Genomic DNA, 25,109 nt, shown 5'->3' with positions numbered 1-25,109 from the left:
TAAAGGACATTATCATGAAAGTGAAAAAAAGACCTACAGAATGGGAGAAAATATTTAGAAATCATGGATCTGATAAGGGTTTAATATCCAGAATATAAAAAGAACTCCAACAACTCAACAACAGAAAGAAAAACAACTCAATTTTAAAATGAGCAAATGACTGAATAGACATTTCTTCAAAGAAGATATACATATGGTCCGGAAGCACATTAAGAGATGTTCAACATCATTAGCCATTAGGGAAATGCAAATCAAAACCATAATGAGATATAATTTCATAACACTAGGATGGCTAAAATGAAACAGACAGGCAATAACAAATGTTGGTAAGGATGCTGAGAAATAGGAACCCTCCTACACTGCTAGCAGGAATGTAAAAGGTGCAGCTGCAATGGTAAGGTTCCTCAAAAAGTTGAAAATATGACCTAGCAATCCCACTTCTTGGTATATACCCAAAAGAACTGAAAGCAGGGATTCAAACAGATACCTGCACACCAATGCCCATAGCAGCATTATTCACAATAGCTAAAAGATGGAAGCAAAGCAAGTGTCCATCAATAGGTGAATGGATAAACAAATATGGTATACACATACAATGGAATATTATTCAGCTTTTTAAAAAAATTAAGTTCTGATGCATGCTACAACATGGGTGTATATTGAAGACAACATGTTGCATGAAACATGCCAGACACAAAATGACAAATATCGTATGATGTCATCTGGATATGTACCTAGAATAAGCAAATACTTAGAAAAAAAGGTAGATCACAGGTTACCAGGAACTGAGGAGTATGGGGACATGGCATGGTGAATTACTGCTTAATGGGTACAGAATTTCTCTTTGGGATGATGGAAACATTTTGGTAATGGTTTGTGGTGTTAATAGCACAATATTATGAATATAGTATCACTGAATTGTACACATGAAAGTGGTTAAAATGGGAAATATTGTGTTGTATCTATTTTATCACAATAATAAAACAGTTTTAAAAAGACAAATGAAATGGCAGTGCAACTGTGGCTCTGTGGCAGAATTCTTGCCTGCCATGCCGGAGACCCAGATTCGATTCCCAGTACCTGTCCATGCAAAAAAAAAAACCACACAAGTGATAAATTGGGGAAAATATTTGAGACATAAGAGCTAATATCCTTAATATATAAATATCAACAACCTAAGAGAAAATATGGGCAAAGCACATTAATAAGCAATTCAGAAAAATAATATAAATGGGTCATTAAACACAATCATATATAGTCAAACTCAGCCATAAGAGACATGCAAAACAAATCAGCAAAATTTTTTTTAACCTATCAGATTGACCAGAGAGGGAAAAAAAAGCAAATATGGCAAGACACTATATTGTCTTGAGAATCATGAAAACAGAAGTTGAGGATTGAATGATATCTCCCATAAAAGAAATTTTCAGGTCCCAACTCCTAGTCCTATGGGTGTAAATCCATTAGTAAATAGGACCTTTGAAGATATTACTAGTTAAAGGGAACCCAAATTGAATGAAGGTGGGCCTTAATCCATTATGGCTGAAGTCTTTATAAGTAAAGGACTTTCAGACATGGAAGGAGAAGCCATGGGAAGCAGCCAGAAGTGGAAGTCAACCTCAATGGACCCCAGAAGAAAAATAAGAAGATCCTACCATGTGTACTGCCACGTGACAGAAAAGCCAAGGAACCCCAAAGATTGCCAGCCTGCCAAAAGATGCCTCCTTGGGACAAAGTAAGCCTTCTAGCCTCTGAAATCATGAACCAATAAATTTCCTTTGTTAAGCCAACCCATTCTATGGTATTGTCTTAATACCTAGGAAATTAAAACACAGGCATTCTTAAACAAATGATGCAACCCATGAGGAAGGCAATTTTGCGAAATCTATCAAAAATGAAAATGCATATATCATTTGTCCTGGGAATTTCACTTGTAGAAATTTCTCTTCAAACATATTGCCCCTTCAGTTAACTGTGATATGAATAAGAATAGTGCAGCAAGATTTGTAACAGCAAAAGATTGGAAATATGCCAAAAGTCTGTTAAAGAGAGAACTAGTTAGTTACATTTTAATACATCCATATAATGGAAGAAGATTCAGGCTATAAAAAGAATGAGGTAACTAAATACATGTACAACCACTGAATGATCACCATGATTTATTGAATGAGAAAAGCAAGATATTGGAAAGTTCATATGCTAACATTTTGGTTTAAAAATGGATATGGGTGATCACGGTGATGAATACACAACTATGTGATGATATTGTGAGCCACTGATTGTACACCATGTATGGACTACATGTGTGTAAAGATTTGTCAATAAAAATATTCTTAAAAATGGATATAGGTATATGTGTGTGTGTGTGTGTTTGCAAACCATCTGCAGCTGCCTTTGCGAAGGGAATATGAAAGACCAGGGTCAAAATTGGAGGGTACATTTTTTCCTTTTCAACATATTTTTATTATGAAATATACATGCAGAAAAACATATGAAACCCAAACTTTCAACTTGACTAATTATTCAAAAAGAAATACCTACTTAATTCCCACTGAAGTCTGGAATCAGAACATTATCAGCATCTTGCTCAGCTTTCCTCATTCCTCCCTTCACCCTCTTCCCACCACAATCAAGCAAACTACTTTCCTGCCCTTTACAGGTAAGCACTTCATTACCTTGCTTCCTAATTTCAGCATCTAAGCATGTACTCCTGTGCAATATACTTCTGTTATGCCTGTATTAAAATTTAATATAAATTGAAACAAACAATACAAATTCTTTTGTATCTGGCTTCTTTTACCCAATATAATGTTCAATTTATCCATTCTACTATTGATGGTCATTTGAGTTATTTTCAGTTGCAGGCTCTTACAACCTAATACTACAGTGGGCATTTATATACATGTCCTGGTACATCAGTCAAAGACTTCTGTTGGGTATTTTCCTAAGAGGAGAACTGTTTCCTCATATGGTCTACATATGCTTTGATGAATACAGCCAAAATGTTTTCCAAAGTAATGGTACCAATTTTACACTCTTATCAGCAGCATATGAGAGCTCATGTTGCTTCCTCATCCTTGTCAACAACTGTCATTATTAATATTAGCAATTCTGGTGAAGGTGTAGTGGTATTACATTGTGCTTTAAATTTGCATTTCCCTGATGATTAATGAGACTGAGCACCATCTCAAGTGACTATTAGCCATTTGGATATCTTCTTTTGTTTCATGTCTATTCGAATAACACCTGTTACTATTATACTTAGTAATCTGCTTTTTCTTATTGTTTTATCATCCTTTATATATTTTGGATATAAGTCTTCTGCTGTATATATCTTCTTCTGTTCTGTGTCTTGCATTTCTCTTCTTAATGGGAGTGATGACCATAAAAGTCAGGATGGTAGCTATCTTTGGGATTAGGGGGATTCTGGTATGCTGACTGTGAACTTTTTTCTAGACCTACACAGTGATAAATCACTGAGCTGAACATGTCTACTTCTGTATACTTCGTGTGTATTTCATAATAAAAACTTTTTAAAAAGATAAGCTTAACTTATGACCCATTAATTTCACCTCATGTATATCCTTAAGAGAAAGGCATACACAAATACATGAGGAGACATGAACAATAACGTTAATAGGAGCATTGCTTACAATAGTATTTTATTTCACCAAAAGTCAAAAATGAACAAAAATTGATAAAAATATGTTTAGTAGGCCAAATAAAAAAGAAGAAATGAAGAAAGTACTCTCATCTGCTTTTTTTTTTCTCATCTGCTTTTGTTTGCATAAAGAAACTCTAATATGCAGAGGAAACTAAAAATCTGGTTATATGTATTAGGGAGAGTTGAGCAGATACAAGAAAGATGAATAAGAGATTTTATACTGTATATTTTATGTTTTTCTGATTTTTTTGCCATTTTTCTATATTATTATTCAAAATTACATAAAAATGGTCACAAATATTTTACAGTGATCAAATACTGCATTCATAAAATTAAAATAGCATACTATTAAAAAGGAATATTCTGAAAACAAAAAGTTATTTAAAAATAAAAACATAACCACATTAATGAGAGACACAAAAGATCTGTAAGATAAAGTTAAATTTAAAGAAAACTACCAGAAAGAAGAGCAAAAGAGAAAGAAATAGATATAAGTAGAGCAAAGAAAAAAACATTGGAGGATCAACAATCAAGATCTTTTAAAAAAGCAGAGAAAATATATTATCAATAGAAAAAGGCTAGAAAACACTGGGAGCAGGCCATTAAATTTCTGCACAAAAATGACTTCAAATCTAGAATTTATACCCAGCCAAAAAGGTAAATTTAGTGTTAGGGTAAAAAAAAATAATTTCATGGAATTTATAAATTTTTATATTTCTATAAACACATTTATACTGTTATATTTATTAAATACATTTTTGCATGACATTTTAAGATTTGCAAACTTTCATAAAATTTGCCTCTCATGTATCTGTTCTCAAGGATATACTGGAAGATATGCTCCCACAAAATGAGGGGGTAAACCAAGAAAAGAGGAAGACACAGGATCCAGGAAACAAGGGATTTGACACAGGCAGAGGTGAAGGGAAGATACCAAAGTAATAGTTGTGTCAAGCCATAAGAGCAATCAGTCCAGACATCACCAAGTCAACAAGCTCCAGGAGATATTTCTTCAAGGAGAAGACATTCATGCCCAGACTTGAGACCAACCTCACATATTACTAGCTGTGTAAATTTGGGCCCAATAGATCTTTTCCATGCCCCCAGTATCCTCTCTATAAAATGGAGATAATAATGGCACCTACAGCGTGAGTTAATAATGGTACCTAGAGCATGAGGGTACATATAATAGTGCCATGAATGTAGTAAACATTATATGAGTGTTGTAATTATTATTACTATGATTATTAGCTAATTGTAATTGAATTAATGATATGTATATAGTAAAGTAAACAAATGATTAAACCAAAAGTTGTCAATTCCAGGGAAAAGAAAAAGTTGTGCTAAGGGTATATGAAGAAGCTAAATCTCCATCTTCTATAGTAGAAAGTCATACTTTCTAATGCCCCCTAAAGAGTGGGAGAAAGACCAAAAGTAATGGTGGAGTTATACAGAGAAGTTATACTAACAAACTAGTATTGATTGCTGGATCATTACATTGATATTTCTCTTAGTCTCCAGTATCTTAGAGCAGCTAGAAGTAAAAACCTAAATTTGTAGAATTGTAACCCATACCAAACTCTGAAATATGTTCTATAACTAATGTGGTGATGTGCTTTGAAATTCATTGACTTTTTATATATATGTTATTTTTCACACACACAAAAAAGCCAATTGTGATGATAAAAAATATTTATTCCTTCTAGCCTCCAATGTTCCAGAGTAGCTAGAAGGAAAAATTTGAGGTGCTGGTTTAGTAGCCCATGACAAACTCTGGGATCCGTAAGTAGTTGTTGAAGATTGCTTTGAAAACTACTGCTTTTGTATTTCTTTGCTTTATATATATGTTACATTATACAATAAAAATTTAAAAAACAGATAATGCCCAAAAATGAAAAAAAAAAAAAAAGGAATCTATTATAGAGTACTTGCCTCTAGGAAGCTGGAATTTGGTGAGGACAAATCAAGGAAGAGCCATTTTTTGTAACAAGACTTAGAGAACTATTTGATACCTTTTGCCAACTTAGATAAAGCTAAAAACTTATTGCAAACTACAAAATGGCAAAAAATAGTCACAGAAGTGGAGAAGATGGTGGATCGGAGTGGAGTGAGTTCACTCCTGCTCTGTGAGACAAGATAGAAGACGGGGAGGTAAGCTAACTCTCTCAATGCCAAAGACTTTATTTTTAATTTCAATTTAAAAAAATTTTTCTTAATATTCCTTTTTTATTTCCCCCATTTTAAAACGTATTCTTTCTATACATTTTTTTTATTAGTAATACAATTGTCCTTTTCATTATTTTTTATTTTTTTTTGGCAGGGGCGGGCTCTGGGAATCAAACCCAGGTCTCTCCTTTTTTTTCTTTTCATTGTTTAAAAAAATTATAGATATTTTATATTTTAATCATTACTATATTTTATCTCACATATTTTTTATTATTCCATTTCATTTATTTTTATTTTTATTATTTTTTTTTTTCTTAAATTTTTTCTTCCTTCTGGTGGGCACCAGCCTGATTTTGTCCTGGGGTGTCTTCCTCCGATTCTGGTGCCAACTACTGTTAAGGTGTATTTTGTTGCAGTTGTTTTTGTGCTTCATATTTTTATTATATTATTATTTTACTTTATTATTCTTATCTCTTTTATCTCTTCTTTTGCATAGGCTAGGAGTTCATGTTGGGTCTCCTGCATGGTAGTCAGCCATTCTGCCACTAGAGGACCTGTGCACTCCAGCCTACCTTATAATAGACCCTGAAATTGAACTGTATCCCCTTACATGAGATCTGGACCGGCATTTGGCAGAGAATAACCGACAAACAAAGTGCAAAAGGAAACATTAAGCAAAAACTAGGTAAATACAAAACTTTAGAAGAGTGAAGGAGAGCAATGTGCGTAATAACCACATCAAGATAATCAAATGCCCCAAACACAACAGAAAATCCCAAAACAAAACAAACACAAAACACATAAAGATTCAAGCAGAAATGGTCCATCCAAATGACCAAATCAAAATTCCAGAAGGGACACAGAATATGGAACAACTACTCAAGGATATTTATAAAGAAGTAAAGAATATCAGAAAGACACTAGAAGAGCATAAAGAGGAATTCCAGAGGTTAAATAGAAAAATGGCAAATCTCATAGAAATGAAAGATACAGTAAACCAATAAAAAATATACTAGAAATACATAATAGCAGATCTGAAGAAGCAGAAGGAAGAATAAAGGAGCTAGATAGTAAAGCTGATATTTGTAATAACTTTTTACTTGATATTTTGAGAACACACACAGTTTTAATAGTTAATCAAATAGTATTTAAAATAGTTTTTAATATTTAAAATTCAAGTAACTCTAATATCTGTATTTATAGATTTCTTGCTTCCTTGCTTTTATTTTAAAATTGGTTTATGAAATGAAATATATTGTACAAACAGGCTTTACGATGATCACCTAGTTATTGTTTTAATATGCCTGTGGATAAGCTAACTTAGATATCCATTTTCGGTGGTTAAGATTTCCATATGTTAATTGTAAAAATATTTGTATCTTCACATTTTTCTGAAATCAGGAAACTATTTAGTAATGCAGGTCATTATTATAGCAATGCAGTTACTTGTAAGAACTTTCTATTTGATATTTTGAGAACATTCACAGTTTTGACAGCTGATCAAATGGTATCTAAGTTAGTATTTAATTCTCAGAATTTAAGAACTTTGCTATCTGAATAGATAGATTTTTTCCTTGTTGCCTTAATTTTAAATTGGTTTATAAAACTTACTGTGCAAACACAGGCTTTACAATGATTATATGGATACTTTATTTAAATATGCCTGTGGTTAAGCTAACTAAGATATCCGTTGTTAGTGGTTCTAAGTGTATTGCTTGTTTTCTTAAATAAAAAAAATTAACAACAACAAAAAAGTACATAAGAATGATGAAGAGTTATTAACCTTAATAGTAAAAAGACCTCTTAAAAACTCCATAAGCTAAGACAACTCAATAGATAAATAAATCTGCAATGGACAAAGAAAGGAGTTTACAAAAGGGAAATAATGACCAATTCAAATGTGAGAGAAAAAAATATCCTTCCTGGTCAACAAAGTAATATAAATTAAGACAACAATCATGTACTATCATTCATTCAGGCTCTAAAGCTCTGGATAAATTCCTGCCCCTGGGATTCTCACCTCGCAGGAGTTGCCATGTTTCCCTGCAATCAGGGCCAGGGATCTACGAGGTGAATTTCTGTAAGCTGGCATGTTCAAGCTGGGTCTCAGCCCTCGGTCTCTCTTGCTGAAAACTCTTTCACTCTTCCCAGTAGCTCAGAGCCTGGTGGGGGTTTAACGACTTAAACGAAGTTCCTGGGGTCAGAAGGAAGATCCTGCAGCCTTCACTAAAGGGTCTGGCCCAGGAACTCTGCAGAGACTCCAAGAAACCTGGAAAGACAATGTCCACATGGTCAGAAAAACCTATTGTAGTTATTAATCAAAGTGGAAAGTACAAGACCATGAGATTTGGACTCTGTCAACTTTCAGCTGTAAGAATATGAAGAAGTTTCTCATATCCATATGAAATAGGATTCTTCATATTCAAAATGAATCAAAACAATCTCACGAGGTTGTGAAAATTAAATAAGATGATGTTTGCAAGTCATTTAACACCAGCCTGGCATAAGGTAAACATTTTATACACATAGCATGTAGTGTTGTTAAAAGGGACCATGTAGGGAGAAGCAAGCACCTCATTTAAGTTGCCCAACAGTCCAATCATCAAGATGTTACTACAATTATTATTATTTCCACTTTATACCCACAGAAACAGAGGTTTAGTTATGTTAAGTCAAACCCAGTATGCCTTACATGGCAGGCTCAAAATAAATGTGGTTCTGTTTTAACAGATATTGAAAATGTGCCTGTGAATTTAGAAAAAAAAAAAGCAAATTTTACTGAAACAGAAGAGATATGTCATAAGGAAAATGTTACTAGCCTGCGATAAAAATTTTTTAATTATCTAAAAAACAACCTGGCATAAAACTATTCCTATCGTTGAGGGAACTACGGAGGAAATGGTGTGTCTGTGTTCAAGTTGAGGTGCATTTGTATTCTAATCAACTAATTGAGGCAATACAGTTTTAGTCTTTTTTTTTTTTTTTTTTTTTTGCCAGGTGTCTGGCATGTCAGGCAAATATTCTGCCACGGAGCCACCATTGCACCGCCCTAGTCATTTTTGTTAGGAAAGGGAAAATACTCACTTAAAATGAAGAGGAACCTATTAATACAACAGAAATAAGAAATGGGATAAAGACAAAACAACTAACTAAACTAAATAAGAAGTAAAATAAAATAAATTTGTTCATATCAAGATACATTTCAAAAACATAAAGAGGACTTTGTACCAAAGAAAGAGACAATATGCTTTCTTCTCTTACACCCATTGATCTTTTACAAAATTCCATCAAATACCTTGTTCACAAAGAAATACTGATAATTTTTTAACTTTTTATTATAGCTAAAATCATGCAATTCAAAATTTTCGGGTGGGCCACGGTGGCTCAGCAGGTAAGAATGCTTGCCTGCCATGCCCGAGGACCCGGGTTCGATTCCTGGTGCCTGCCCATGTAAAAAAAATTTTTTTTTTCCATTAATCACTTTGAACTGTACGATATAGTGGTATTAATTTCATTCACAATATTGTGCTACCATTATTAATATCTACATTCTCTATTCACAGTACAAGAAAATCAGAAATAACAAAAAAAATATGGCCAAGATATCTTAGCCAGTTAAAAATTACGCAACACTTTCCTGGAAGATCAACTTCCAGAATGGCTGTGTGAGGACCTGGGAAACTCTCTATGCTTCTAAAGCAAAATATAGGCCAAACAACTAAAACCGAACACTTCAGAACTCCAGTAATTAACCAAAGGCAGAGAATAAACTGAAATTCATCTATCCAAGAGAAACTACAGAATCTCAGTAAGACAATGCGTTTGTGATGTTTTAAGCTGGGCTATTGCCATCCCCTCTCCCTCCCCAGATCTTTGGTGCAACACCAAAAGACAGGGCATTGCAGACAATGGAGAAATCTGACTGCTTTTGGAGCTCTATTAAAAGCACCATCCCCAAAGCACAGTAAATAGTTGGTCTGAGGGTGGGCCACGGTGACTCAGCAGGCAAGAACGCTTGCCTGCCGTGCCCGAGAACCCAGGTTCAATTCCCGGTGCCTGCCCATGTAAAAAATAGTTGGTCTGAACTTGCAAGGTCCTGTAAAATCTATTCTCAGAATGCGATGGATATTTCATTTGACTCAGAGCTCAGAGGGGGCGCTGATGAGCGACACTGCTGAAATAATAGCAAACTCATGGCAACATTTTAGCTGCCTAAGGCTCTTATTTCAACTGGGGTAAACAAGAGCCTTGCAGGAATTCTAAGGTAATCCTGGAAAACTACATGACCACAGGGAACTTCTAAAGTGCTGACATATTCCTGGGGAATTTAAAAGACTGTGTGCATGTGCAATACCTTCCCAGGAAAGATATGGGAAAGGAGAAGGTACCAGTCACTCACTTCTGGCTGACCCTGATGTCCTGCCCATGCAGGAAGTGAAAACAGGCTGCTTATAAACTAAATTATAGGTATGCAGGTGTAACCTCTATGAAGTTAGACTTAAAAATATAAATGATAATTTGAATTAAAAAGCTAGTAAAGAATTCAGTAGCCACACATTACAGTGAATACAGAAATTACAAAGTAGGTTTGAGAAAACCATAAAACAAATTACCATCAGCAAGAAAAAGAAAAACAACAAACTAGTAAAAACAGAAAACCTTTGGAGGTAGAGGAATCTAATACCAGAGTTGTCACAATATATTATCAAAAATGCCTGTTTTCAACAAAAAATTATGAATGTGCAAAGAAACAGGAAAGTATACTACATTACACAGGAAAGAAAAACAACAACAGAAAATGACCATAAGGGCATCCAGATTTGGATTTAGTAGTCAGCAGAAAAAGGCAGAAAAATGCTCAAAATAGTGGCACAAAACTTTCCAAATTTGATGGAAAATATTAATCTACACATTCAAAAGGTCAAAAATTCCAAATTGAATAAAATCAAATAGACCCACATCTAGACACATCATATTCAAACTGATGAACATCAAAGACAAAGCAGAAAAAAAGAGTTATCATGGGAAATTCAGTAAGATTAACAGCTGACTTCTCATGAGAAACATGGAGGACAGAAGGCAGTGGAGTAACATCTTCAAAGAGTTGAGAGATAAAGACTTTCAACCAAGAATTCTTTATACAGCTAAATTCTCCTTCAAAAATGAAGGAGAAAGTGAGACATTTCCAAATTTAAAAAATGGATGTATCACTAGTACAACTACCCCACAGGAAATACAAAAGGAAGTCCTTCAACCTGAAATGAATGGACACTAGACAGTAACTCAAATTCTCACTAAAAATTAAAGAGTACCAGTTAAAGTAACTACTTGGACAATATGAAAGACAGTATATTTTGTTTATAACTCTTTGCTTCTCCTATTCTTTTTAAAGACAACTGCATAAAGTTATAATTTAAAAATTGCATTGATGGGATTGTACCATGTAAGATTTAAATGGTATGACAATAATAGTACAAAGGAGATGGGAAGGAAGGTATTATCTTAGAGCAAAGTCTTTCTATATCTTTGAAATTAAGTTAGTATTAATCAAACTAGACTTTTAAAAATGCTAATCATAATCCCCAGGGCAACCACTAAGAAAATAACTTTAAAATACAGTAAATGAAACAAGAAAATTTAAGTTGTATACTAGGAAATATTTATATAACACAAAATAAAGGTAGGAACAAGGAATAGAGGAACATGAGACATATAGAACAAAATGGTAGCCATAAATCCCAACTTATCAGTAATTATATTAAATGTAAATGGGTCTAGGGGTGCATGGGTGGTTCAGCGGTAAAATGCTCACCTTCCATGCAGGAGACCTGGGTTCAATTTCCGGACCATGCACCTCCCCCCAAAATGTAAATGGATTAAATACAACAATCAAAAGGTAAAGACTAGAAGAATGGATAAACAAACATGATTCAACTATATTCTGTCTACAAGAGACACACTTCAGATTCAAAGACACAAACACATGGAAAGTAAAGGATGGAAAAATATATACCAAGAAGCAACCAAACAATAACTGGAGTGTCTATACTAAATTCCAACAAAACACTTTAATACAAAAATTGTTAATAAACAACAAAGAAGGCCATTTGATAATGATAAGAAGGTCAATCATTAGGAAAATATGATGACTATAAACATATAAGCACCTAACAATAGCCTCCAAAATACATGAAGTGAACTCTGACAGCATTTAAGGGAGAAATATGCAATTCATCAATAATAGCTGGAGATTTTAATAACTCACTTTAAAAGATCAATAGAACTAGGAAGAAGATGAACATCACTATAAACCAACTTGATTTAATAGTCATTCATAGAACATATCACCCATTAAGAACGTAATAAACGTTCTTAATAAAGAGAACGCTCTTCTCAAGAGCGTATGAAATTGATTGTGATGACAAAAAATAATTTATTCCTTCTAGCTCCTTATATTCTGGAGCAGCTAGAAGGAAAAATCTGAGATGGTGGTATGGTAGCCTATGACAAACTCTGTGATCTGTCCTGTAAGTAAGTATTAAAGACTGCTTTGAAAACTATTGCTTTTTTTAAACTTTTTTTTAACTTTTTAAAGTTAATACAAGAAAAAAAGAAAGAACAGAAGGAATTGCTAAGAGATCAGTGAGTATAGAAAACAAGGAAAAAACTGACATTACACTATAAACACAAATAAGAAGGATAGGAAAGTAGCCTATAGACCTCAGAACTTGAGGAACAACACAGTGGCAAGTTCCCTGGATTTTATTTCCTCCTTCCATATACTCCAGATGGAGCACTGGAGGATATGCCTTAGAACTGCCATCAGGCATTAACAATAAAGACTCTAAGAAAGGACTATGCTTCCTAATTAAAGGACCAGTAAAAGGGTGGCCTAACAGAACAGAAAACCTTTTTGAAAATACCTACCCTACTCTAGCCAAACACCAATGAAATGCACATTCTTTCCAAGAACCTATATAGTTAAGATGTCAATGCTACCCAAAATGACTTATAGATTCAATGCAATACCAACCAAAATCCCAACAACTTACTTTACAGAGATAGAAAAATTAATAATCAAATTTATTTGGAAGGGCAGGGTGCCCTGAATAGCTAAAAACATCTTGAGAAAGAAAAATGAAGCTGGAGGTCTCACACTACCTGACTTTAAAGCATATTACAAAGCTACAGTGGTCAAAATAGCATGGTACTGGCATAAAGACAGATATACTGATCAATGGCATAGAATTGAGAGTCCAGAAATAGACCCGCTCATCTATGAACAACTCATTTTTTACAAGGTGGCCAAGTCCACTCAACTTGTACGGAACATCTTCTTCAACAAATGGTGTTTGGAGAATTGGATATCCATATCCAAAAAAATGAAAGAGGACTCCTACCTCACACCTTATAAAAAATTAACTGAAAATGGATCAAAACGTAAACATTAGAGCTAAGACAATAAAACTCTTAGAAGAAAATGTAGGGAAATACCTTAAAGATCTTGTGGTAGGGGGTGGTTTTTTAGACTTTACACCCAAAGCACAAGTAATAAAAGAAGAAATAGATAAACAGGATTTCCTCAAATCCTCAAAATGTGTGTCAAAGGACTTCGTCAAGAAAGTAAAAAGGCAACCTACTCAATGGGAGACAATATTTGGAAACCACATATCAGATAAGGGTTTAATATCCAGAATATATAAACAGATTCTGCAAGTCAACAACAAAAAGACAAACAATCCAATTAAAAACTGAGCAAAAGATATGGGCAGACACTCTTCCAAAGAGGAAATACAAATGGCTCAAAAGCATATGAAAAGATGCTTTACTTCACGAGCTCTTAGAGAAATGCAAATCAAAATCACAATGAGTTACTATCTCACACCTACTTGAATGGCCATTATCAAAAAATCAGAAATGACAAGTGCTGAGGAGGATGTGGAGAAACAGGTACACTCATTCACTGTTGGTGGGAATATAGAATGGTGCAACCACTCTGGAAGGCAGTTTAGTGGTTCCTCAGGAAGCTTAGTACAGAATTGCCATATGATCTAGCAATCCCATTACTCGGTATGTATTCAGAATAACTGAAAACAGAGATGCGAACAGACATTTCCACACTAATGTTTGTAGTGGCAGCATTCACGATCATCAATAGATGGAAGCAGCCCAAATGTCCATCAACTGACGAGTGGATAAGCAAACCATGGTATATACATATGATGGAATATTAATAGGCTGTAAGATGGAATAAAGTCATGACACATGCAACAAAATGGAACCCTGAGGATATTATGCTGAGTGAAATGACCCAGGAACAAAAGGACAAATGATGTATGGTCTCACTGATAAGAGCTAACTAAAATGAGCAGACTCTGACAATTAAATGTGAGAACACAGGTTATCAGACTCTGACAATTAAATGTGAGAACACAGGCCCAATCTCCTCCCTCAAAGAGGGAGAAGATTGGGCATTTGATGCTTAAGGAGTATAGAATGCTTAACAAGATTGATTGTAAAAGTTCAGAAATGGGTAGCACAAGACTCTGTGATGTAGCACAATATTTTAAGCATAATGAACAAAGCTTAGTGTGGATATGGTTGAAAGAGGAAGGCTAGGGGCATGTATGACACCAGAAGGAAAGCTAGAGGATAAAAACTGGGAATGTATAACTTAGTGACACCTTGAGTGGCAATGATTGTGGTTAATTGTACAAATATAAGAAAATTTTTACATGGATGAGAACAAATATATGTCACTATTACAAGTGTTAAAATGGATAGTATATGGAAAAAATACAATTAATGCAAACTAGGGCCTATAGTTAACAGTAACATTATAATATTCTTTCATTAATTGTAACAAAGACAATATACCAAAGCTAAATGTCAATAAGAAGGGGATATAAGGGAAGAGTATCAATTTTTTTTCTTCTTTCTTTCTGGAAGTAATGGAAATGTTCTCATATAGATTGTGATGGTGAATGTATAACTTTGTGATTATACCAGGAGCCATTGACTGTTCACTTAGGATGGACTGTAGCCATACAGTTTAAACTGTATGGTTAAAATTGTATGGTTACATACATAAACAGAAAGCCACAAGTGCAGGAGAAGATGTGAAGAGGAAGATATACATATTCACTGTACAGAAGTACAATTGTGCAGCCCCTCTTGAGGGCAGTGTGGCACTTCCACAGGAAACTAAGTATAGGGTTGCCATATGATTCCACAATCCCATCACTAGGAAGAACTGAAAGCAGGGGCATGAACAGACATCTGCACACCAATGTTTATGGCAGCATTATTCATGATTGCCAATGGATGGAGGCAGCCCAAGAGTTCGTTGACTAATGAGAGGAAGGGCAAACTATGGTATATACATACAATGGAATTTTATGCAGCTGCAGAAAGAAATGAAGTTGTGAGGCATGCAACAAGGTGAGTGAACTTTGGGGACATTACATTGTGTGAAATAAGCTAGAAGCAAAAGGATAAATAGTGTATGGTTTCACTAATATGAACTAACTATAATGAGCAAACTGTGAGAATTAAATTCAAGAGCATAAGTTACTAGGAGATAGAAAGTAAGCAGCAATTGGGCAGTCGATGATTAAGGAGTATAGAATGTTCAATAAGGTTCATTGTAAAAGTTTATAAATAAATGTGCTACGGTGTGATGGTAGCACATTAAGTGTAATTAACAAAGCAGAGTATGAGTGGTTGAAAGAGGAAGGCTAGAGTTGTGTATATCACCAAAAGAAAATCTATAGGATAAAAACTGGGATGGTATAACGTAGCAAAACCCAAAGTGTACAATGATGGTGATTATTGTATAAATATAAGAGAATAATAGGGTGTTATATGGGGGAAAATAGAATTAATGTAAACTAAGTTCTATAGTTAGCAGTAACATTGTAATATGCTTTCATTGATTGTAACAAAGGCAATATACCAAAGCTAAATGCCACTAACAGAGGGATATAAGGAGTATGGGATTTTTTTCTTCAGAAGAAATGAGAACATTCTCATATTGATTGTAGTGGTGAATGCATAACTATGTGATTATACCAAGAGCCACTGATTGTACACTTAGGATGGATTGTATGGTGTGAATAAAAATATTTTAAAAACCACCTTGGGCAAAGGGCTACCTGCATTAAGTCACACAAAAGAACACCAAGGAAGGAGTGAAAGACTATTTCAAAGGGAGTACAGGAGGCATTCTCTCAAACTCCTGTAAACTGCAAATGGGGGAAATCTTAAGTAGATGAGCAAGCAGAAGCTCAGGGTAAGAAGCAGGCTCACAGCTCTATGCAGACTCAGATCAAAAAAAGAATCATGCACCTTGCATTTGCCTCAGTTGATTTTCTTTTTTTTTTTTTTTCAGAATGAAAGTCCGTTGATTTTCTTGATAGGAAGGCTAAGCTGTGCAGGAAAGCACCGGCTAAAGCAGAGCCAATATGCAAAGACTGTGAAAGGTGCTTTTTGCTATGGTTTGTTTATTTTGGAAAACCCCTGACATTCAAGAAACTCTATCATATCACTAGCTGGATATAAACGTAAGAACAGACAGCTCAGGGAGTAACTCCTGGAGTTAATACTATAAAATATTAAAATGTACAGTGTGTAACAAAAGCATACAAGACAAACAAAGAAACAGGAAATGATGGCTGATCCAAAGGAAAAGGATAAAAATCCAGAAACTATCAATGAAGAGAACCAGACTTAGGATTTACTAGAAAAATGATCCTCAATATGCTCAGAGAGATAAAGGAAATCACAGAGAAATAACTAAATGATATATGAAAGTGTCAATAAGAACAGAAATACTGGAGTTGAAAAAACACAATAGAAAAATGAAAAATTCCCTAGATGGTTTCAACTACAGATTAGAGATGGCAGAAGAAAGAATCAGTGATCTCAAACACAAGACAATTGAAATCATTCAGGCTGAGGAGTAGAAAGAATGAAAAAAAAAAAAAGAGCAAGCAGAGTCTAAGAGGCCAGGAGACACCAGCAAGTGTACCAATATACACATTATGGAAGCCACAGAGGGGGGGATAAATGGGCAACAGGAATATTCAAAGAAATAATGGCAGAAAAATTTCCCAAATTTAACAAAAGACATTAATATCCACAGTCACAAGTCCCAAAAAGGATGAACTTCAAGAGAACCAAGCCCAGACACATAATAATCAAACTGTCCAATGTCAAGGACAAGGAGAGAATTTTGAAAGCTGTAAGAGTGAAGCAACAAGTTATGCACAAGAGAATCTCAATAAGATTAAATGTTGATTACATATCAGAAATCATGGAGGTAAGAAGGCAGTGATATAACATATTAAAATGGCTGAAAGAAAACAATTACTAACTAAGATGTTTATATCCAGCAAGACTTTTTCAAAAAAAAAAGAGGGAGAGATTAAGACATGCCCAGATAAACAAGTGAACTCTGGGACTTCACTGCCACTAGACCTGATCTACAAGCAATACTAAAGGGAGTTCTTTCAGATTGATGGGGAAGGATAGCAGAAAGTGGATCAAAGCAGCATAAAGAAAAAATACTTCCGGTAAAGGTAACAAAATGTATAATTATAAATGCCAGAAATTTTGTATTGTATTCCTTGGTATGTCACTTCACTTCATATTTCTTACAGGTGTTAAAATCCAAATGCATAAAAAGTAATGATAAATCTGTGGTTGTGGACATGCAATATACAAACAATATACTTTGTAAAAGTATTTTAAAAAGCTAGACTGCAGAGGTTATAGTAACAGTGTGTGTATGTTACTGAAGTTAAGTTGGTATCAAATCAAATACGATTATTATAGATTTAAGATATTAAATTTAACCCTATGATAACCACAAAGAAAATATCTGAAAAAATCTATTCAGAAAAAAATGAGAAAGGACTCAAAATGGTACCATACAAAAAATAAAATAAACATGAAAGTAGGCGTTAACAGAAGAGTTGAGGGTCAAAAAAACATAAAGACTGACAAAGACAAAACAGCAAAATGGCAGAAGAAAGAACTGTATTATCAGCAGTTATTTTTAATGTAAATGTATTTATTGAACTCCACTCTAAAGGCAGAGATTGACAGAATCTATTAAAAAACATGACTGAACTATATGCTGTTTATAAGAGACTCACCTTAAATTGAAAGACATAAGTTGGCTGAAAGTGAAAGAACAGAAAATATATACCATGCAAGTAGTAACCAAAGGAAGAAAGGGTAGCTATACGAACATCAGGTAGAACAGAACTGGGATGAAAAACTGTTATGAGGGACAAAGAATGTCATTATATACAGATAAAGAGGTCAACTCAACAAAAAAACATAGCAATTATAAATATATATACTATGCCAGTTTGAAGCTATTATGTACCCCAGAAAAGCCATGCTGTTTAATCCTCATTCAGTATTACTGAGTGGGATCTTTTTTATTGTTTCCATGGAAATATGACTCACCCAATTGTGGGTGGTAACTTTTGATTAGATGGCTTCCATGGAGATGTGTCTTTACCCATTCAAAGCGGAGTTGCTTACTGAAGCCCTTTAAGAGGGAACCATTTTGGAAAAAGCTTTAGAGCCACCAGAACCGACAGAGCCACCAGAACCAACAGAGCCCACATGGCCAGAGACCTTTGGAGCAGAGGTAGAACGTCCTCAGGGAAGCCTTATGAAATGAAGAGAGAAAGTTAGCAGACGTCACCATGTATCCTCCTGAGAGAGAAACCTCAAACTTCATCAGCCTTTTCTTTGGAATTAAGGTATCTTTCCCTCAATGCCTTAATTTGGACATTTTCATGGCCTTAGAACTATAAACTTGCAACTTATTAAATTCCCCCTTTTAAAAGCCATTCCAGTTCTGGTATATCGCATTCGCAGCTTACAAACTAAAACACATGCACTTAACAGCAGAACCCCCAAAATATATGGAGCATATATTGACAGATCTGAAGGGATAAATAGAAGGTTCTATATTAATAGTAGGAAACTTTAAAAGACGACTTTCAATAATGGATAGAAATCTAAGCAGAAGATCATTAAAGAAACAGAAGATTGAATGATACTCTAAATACTTAGACTTAACAGACATATATAGAACACGTCGCCCAACAGCAGCAGAATACACATTATTCTGTAGCTTGCCATTCACATAAATCATTCTCCAGGACAGATGACTTGTTAGGTCACAAAAATAAGTCTCAATAAATTCAAAATATAGAAATTATGCAATGTATCTTCTCCAACCACAATGGAATGAAGGTAGAGATCAACCACACAAGGAGAAATGGAAAATTCATAAATAAGTGGAAATTAAACAACACACTGTCAACCAATGGGTCAAAGAAAGGACCAAGGAAATTGGGAAATACCTTAAGGATGAAAAGGAAAACATACCAAAACTTATGGGATTCAGCAAAGGCAATGCTGAGAGGAAAATTTACAGCTCTAAATGCTTATATTAAAAAAAAAGAAAGATCTCAAACCAGAGAACCAACCTCATAACTGGAGGATTTAGAAAAAGAAGAGCAAACTAAATCCAGAGCAAGGAGAAAGAAGGAAATAGCAAAGATTAGAGAGGAAATAGAGAATAATAATAAAAAAACAGAGAATCAACAAAAAAAAGTTGGTTCTTAGAAAAGATCAATAAAATCAGCAGAACTTTAGATTGACAAAGAAAAACGAAAGAGGGGACACAAATGAAATGAAAAGGGGAACCTTACTTCCTACATCACAGAATTAAAAAGGACTATAAGAGGATACTATATGCCAGTTTGAATCTGTTGTGTACCCCAGAAAAGCCATGTTCTTTAATCCTCATTCTCTTTGATTTCTTCCTTGGAGAAAAATTAGATAACCTAGATGACATGGACAAATTCCTAGAAACACACAATCTACCTACACCCAACTGTGGGTGGCACTACCTTTGGTAGTTTCCAAGGAGCAGTGTCTCCATCCATTCCAGGTAAAGTTGCTTACTAGAGTCCTTTAAGAGGGAACCATTTTGGAAAAAGTTAGTGCTGACAGAAACCACACAGCCAGAGACCTGTGGAGATGAAGAAGAAAAATGCCCCAGGGGAAGCCTCATAAAATAAGAAGCCAGGAGAAAGCTAGCAGACATTGCCATGTGCCCCACTAGGTAAGAGAGGTGTCCAGAGGTCAAAGATCCCAGCAAATGCCAGCCACTTGCCTTTCCAGCTGACAGAGGTGCCCCAGCATCTATCTTTCTCGAGTGAAGATAGCCTCTTGTTGGTGCCTTAATTTGGATATTTTCAGGGCCTTAGAACTGTAAACTTGCAATTTAATAAATTCCCTTTTTAAAAGCCATTCCATTTCTAGTATATCGCATTCTGGCAGCTTTAACAAACTAAAACAAACTGTATACCAACTAATTATATAACCTAGATGAAATTGACAAATTCCTAGAAACACACAATCTACCTACATTGACTCAAGTAAAAAACAGAAGCTACCAATAAACCAACAACTAGTAAAGAGATTGAATCAGTAGTCAAAACAAGTAAAAGCCCAGGACCAGATGGCTTCATGTGGGAATTTTACCCAACATTCCAAGAATTAATACCAATTCTGCTAAAACTCTTCCAAAAAATGGGAGAGAAGGGAACATTCCCTACCTCATATGAGGCCAACATCACCTCATACCAAAGCCAGATAACGATACCACAAGAAAAGAAAATTAAGGACCAATATTCCTTATGGATACAGATGTTAAAATCCTTAACAAAATACTAGCAAACCAATTACAACAGCACATCAAAATAACTATAGACCATGATCAAGTGGGATTTATCCCTGGTATGCAAGAGTGGTTCAATGTGAGAAAATCAATTAATGTAATATGGCAAATTAACAGAATGAAGTGCAACAAAAAACTTGAGCACCTCAATTGACACAGAAAAGGTATTTGACATAATGCAGCACCACTTCTTGATAAAAAAACACTTTGAAAATTAGGAATAGAAGCAAACCTCCTCAACATGATAAAGAGCATATATGAAAAATCCATCTCTAACATCATACTCAATGTTGAAAGACTGAAAGCTTTTCCTCTGAGTTCTGGAAGAAGACAAGGATGTCCACTGTCATCACTTTTATTCAACACTAAACTGGAGGTCTACTAGAGGAATTAGGACAGAAAAAGATATAAAAGGCATCTAAATGGGAAAGGAGGAAATGAAACTTTCCCTATGTGCAGATAACACGATCCTATGTGCAGAAAATCCTGAAAAATCTACCCAAAAATGCTACTAGAACCAAGAAACAAAAATTTCAGGGTGCAAGATCAATATGCAAAAATCAGTAATTGCTCTATACACTACTAATGAACAATCTGAAGACGAAATTAAGAAAAAAATCCATTTACAATAGCAAATAAAGGAATCAAACACCTAGGAGTAAATCTAACCAAGGATGTAAAGGACTTGTACATAGAATACTATATAACGTTGCTAAAAGAAATCAAAGAAGACCTAAATAAATGGAAGGACATTCCATAATCATGGATTGGAAGACTAAATACTGCTAAGATGTCAATTCTACCCAAAGTGATTTACAGAGTCAGCACAATCTCAATCAAAATTCTAACAGCCCTCTCTGCAAAACTGGAGAAGCCAATCAATAAATTTGGAAGGGTAAGGTCCTGAATTGCTAGTAACATCATGAAAAAGAAGAATGAAGTTGGAAAACTCACACTTCCCAGACTTAATACTTTTTTACAAAACCACAGTGATCAAAACATCATGGTACTGGCACAAAGACAGATATATAGACCAATGGAATCGAATTCAGAGTTCAAAAATCAATCCTCACACTGATGGCCAACTGAATTTTGACAAAGGTGCCAAATCAATTCAATGGGGAAAGAATAGTTACCTTAACAATTTATGTTGGGGAAACTGGATGTCCATATGCAAGAGAATGAAAGTGGACCCCTACCTCATACCATATACAAAAATCAATTCAAAATGGATCAAAGAAACAAAACTATAAAACTCCTGGAAGAAAATATGGGAGGCATTTTCAGGACCTTGTGTTAGGCAATGGTTTCTTAGACTTTGCAACCAAAGCAAAAGCAACAAAAGAAAAAAAAATAGATAAATTGGATATCATCAAAATTAAAAACATTTGTGCATCAAAGGACCTTATTGTGGAAATAAAACAACCTACACAATGGGAGAAAATATTTGGAAACCACACATCCAATAAGGATTTAATATCCAAAATATATAGAGATACTACAACTCAACAATAAAAAGACAACTCAACTTAAAAATGGGCAAAAGATTTGAATAGACATTACTTCAGAAAAGATATATAAATGGCCAAAAGGCACATGAAAAGATGCTCAACATCACTGGCCATTAGGGAAATGCTAATGAAAACCACGATGTGATACCATTTCACACACACTAAAATGGTTATTATTTAAAGAAAAGGAACATCAAAAGTGTTGGAGAGAATGTAGAGAAAAAGGCACACTCATTCATTGCTGATGGGAATGTAAAATGGTGTAGCTGCTGTGGAAGACAGTTTGGTGGTTCCTCAGAAAGTTAAAGATAGAATTACCATATAACCTGGCAATCCCACTTCCAAATATACCCAAAGGATAGAAAGCAGGGACTCGAACATATTTTTACGCTGATGTTCATAGCAGCATTATTAACAATTTCCCCAAGACGGAAGCAACCCAAGTTTCCATCAACAGATGAGTGGCTAAGCAGTATATGTATGTATGTATGTATGTATGTATGTATGTATGTATGTGTATGTGTGTGTGTGTGTGTGTGTGTGTGTGTGTGTGAACATATAATGGAATATTATCCGGCCATAAAAAGGAATGAAGTCCTGATACATGCAACAACACAAATGAATGTTGAAGAGATCCCATATTTACTGAAATAAGTCAGACACAAAAAAACAAAATTGTATGATCTCAAAGATATGAAATAATTAGAATAAGCAAATTCATTGAGTCAGAAACAAGATTATAGGTTACCATAGCCCAGTGTGAGAGCAGAGAATGGTGAGTCACTGCTTAAATTGTACAGAGTTTCAATTTGGGGGTTATAGAAAAGTTTTGGTAATGGCTGGTGGTAATGGTAGCACAACATTGTGAACGTAATTACCAGCACTGAATTATATATTTAAATGTGGTTAAAAGGGAAATTTTGGGTTGTATATATGTTACTAGAATAAAAATTAAAAAGAAACATCATAGGACTTTATAACATAAACAGGGAAATCTAATGTAAACAATGGACCATAGTTAATAGCACGATTGCAGTAATATTCTTTCATCAATTGTAATACACTGCAGTACTGTAAGCTGTTAATAACATGGTGCGGGTATATGAGCACTATTTTCTGCAAGATTTTTCTATAAATCTACAACTTTCCTAATAAAAAAATAGATCAGGGGATACAAGATCAAGACACAAAACTCACCTGTGTTCATATAAATAAACAACAAATATGAAAAACGAAATTTAAAAGACAATACCATTTACAACCATTCCAACAAGATTAAATACCTAGTCATAAACTTAACAAAACATGTATAGAACTTCTTTGCTGAAAACTACAGAATGCTGTTAAAAGACATCAAGGAAGATCTAATTTAATGGAGAGACCTACTGTGTTCATGGATCGGAAGACCTGACATAATAAAAATGTTCATTCTTCCCAAGTTGATAAAAGATCTAATGTAATTTCTTTCAAAATCTCAGCAAGATGTTTTGTACATATAGACAAGATTATTGTAAAATTTATATGGGAAGGCAAAGAAAGGACTCAGACGAGCTAAAGCAATTTTGAAAACGAAGGATGAGGTGGGGGGAGGGGAATCACTCTATCCAATCCAAAACTTCTTATATAGGTACAGTAATCAAGATAGTGTAGTAGTACTGGCAGAAGGATAGACACATAGATCAAAATAAAAGACAAGAGAATCCAGAAATAACTTCATACAAATCCAGCCAACTGACAAAGGCACAAAACAATTCGATGGAGGAAGGATAATCTTTCCAACAAATGGCACTTGAGTAATTGGACATCCACAGGCAAATAAATTATTCTCGCCCTAAGTCTCATACCTTATACAAAAATTAACTCAAAATGGGTCACGGACAACAGCAAGTAGAAATGGACATAAACAACAACATTTGAAAATTTACCTCTCCTCTCTCAGTAATAGAAGCAGCAGATACAAAAAGTACATACTCTATACTACACAATTAACTAAATACTAAAATACTATTTTCAAGTTATATATGGAACATTTATAAAAATTCACCACGGTCTAGGCCAGAAATTAATCGCCTCATATTTCAAAAAATGGGCTTAGCGTAGACATTTTTCTGACCACAGAAAACTAAGATTAGAAATCCTCTAAAAAGGTAAACTTTTGGAAATTGAAAACGCACTTTTAAATAACTCACGGGTAAAAGAAAAATCAACTCTTGGTAAACACTTAGAACATAAAGCACCAAACTATGTGTGTCTTCGAGCGAACTTTTAGATCTTAACGTTTACATTAGAAAAGAGGAGAGCCTGAAAAATAATAAGCGAAACATCGGACTAAAATTAGAAAAACGATTCCATCACTGATCACACAGAATCCCCCAAAACTTACCCTCCCCAGCCCCCATCACCTCAACATCCCTCCAGCACTGAACCGTTGAGATCCTCCTGACAACTATTAAACCGCTGCTGAGAACCACTGCTGCTGCAGCTTCCGGTCACCACCCTTAGCACCGCCCTTTCTAGGGTTTCGCAGCCCGTGCGCCGCGGGGTGAAGGGGGAGTTAATGGTTATGTGCATGCGCAAAACCATCTACGAAGTCGCTGTCAGGCAACAGTAATCATAGAGCAGTTACACAGAAAGCTCTTTGAGGCGTCCAGTGACCCCACCTCGTCAGGGTTGTCAGGAGGGAAATGATGGCCGAGCCCAATCAGCGGTTCTCCTTGGGGTACGCCATGTTGGAGGAGTGTCCTTTCTGTACTGAGGATGAGGATGCGTCTAAACTCGCGGAGCAGAAAAGTGGAGCTGTCCCATAGGTGGCGGGGAACAGGGGTGGGGAACGTTTTTCTGAACTGGATAGCTGGAGGCGTGGAGAAACTCTAGTTTTTCTCCGGACTCTACGGATCAGGGTTTTTTAAGAATCCGAGGTGCCTCTTGGAAAAAATGTGTATGCTCCAGAGGCTGTTATCTTCTGGCACATACCACAGGATGAGAAGATGGGGGT

General features: G+C 35.0%; 1 protein-coding gene across 3 annotated transcripts in view; it reads right to left on the bottom strand.

The window, feature by feature from the left end:
* ZNF81 (zinc finger protein 81) overlaps positions 1 to 24,734 on the bottom strand; it is a 188,913-nt gene extending 164,179 nt beyond the window's left edge. The window contains exons 1-2 of one of the 3 annotated variants that reach the window (XM_077146078.1): positions 24,498 to 24,734; positions 7,851 to 8,099 (exon numbers count right to left, since the gene is read on the bottom strand). In XM_077146078.1, coding sequence (XP_077002193.1) covers positions 7,851 to 7,922 — 72 coding nt within the window. In that variant the 5' untranslated portion in view covers positions 7,923 to 8,099; positions 24,498 to 24,734. The remainder of the gene's footprint in view (positions 1 to 7,850; positions 8,100 to 24,497) is intronic. The other 2 variants (XM_077146077.1, XM_077146079.1) reach the window with 2 other exon arrangements.
* Positions 24,735 to 25,109: the final 375 nt, after the last annotated feature.

Source organism: Tamandua tetradactyla, chromosome X, assembly GCF_023851605.1.
Source record: "Tamandua tetradactyla isolate mTamTet1 chromosome X, mTamTet1.pri, whole genome shotgun sequence".
Lineage (NCBI taxonomy): Eukaryota > Metazoa > Chordata > Mammalia > Pilosa > Myrmecophagidae > Tamandua > Tamandua tetradactyla.
Note: the sequence above shows the minus strand (reverse complement) of the source record. Positions and strands in the feature narration are given on the sequence as shown.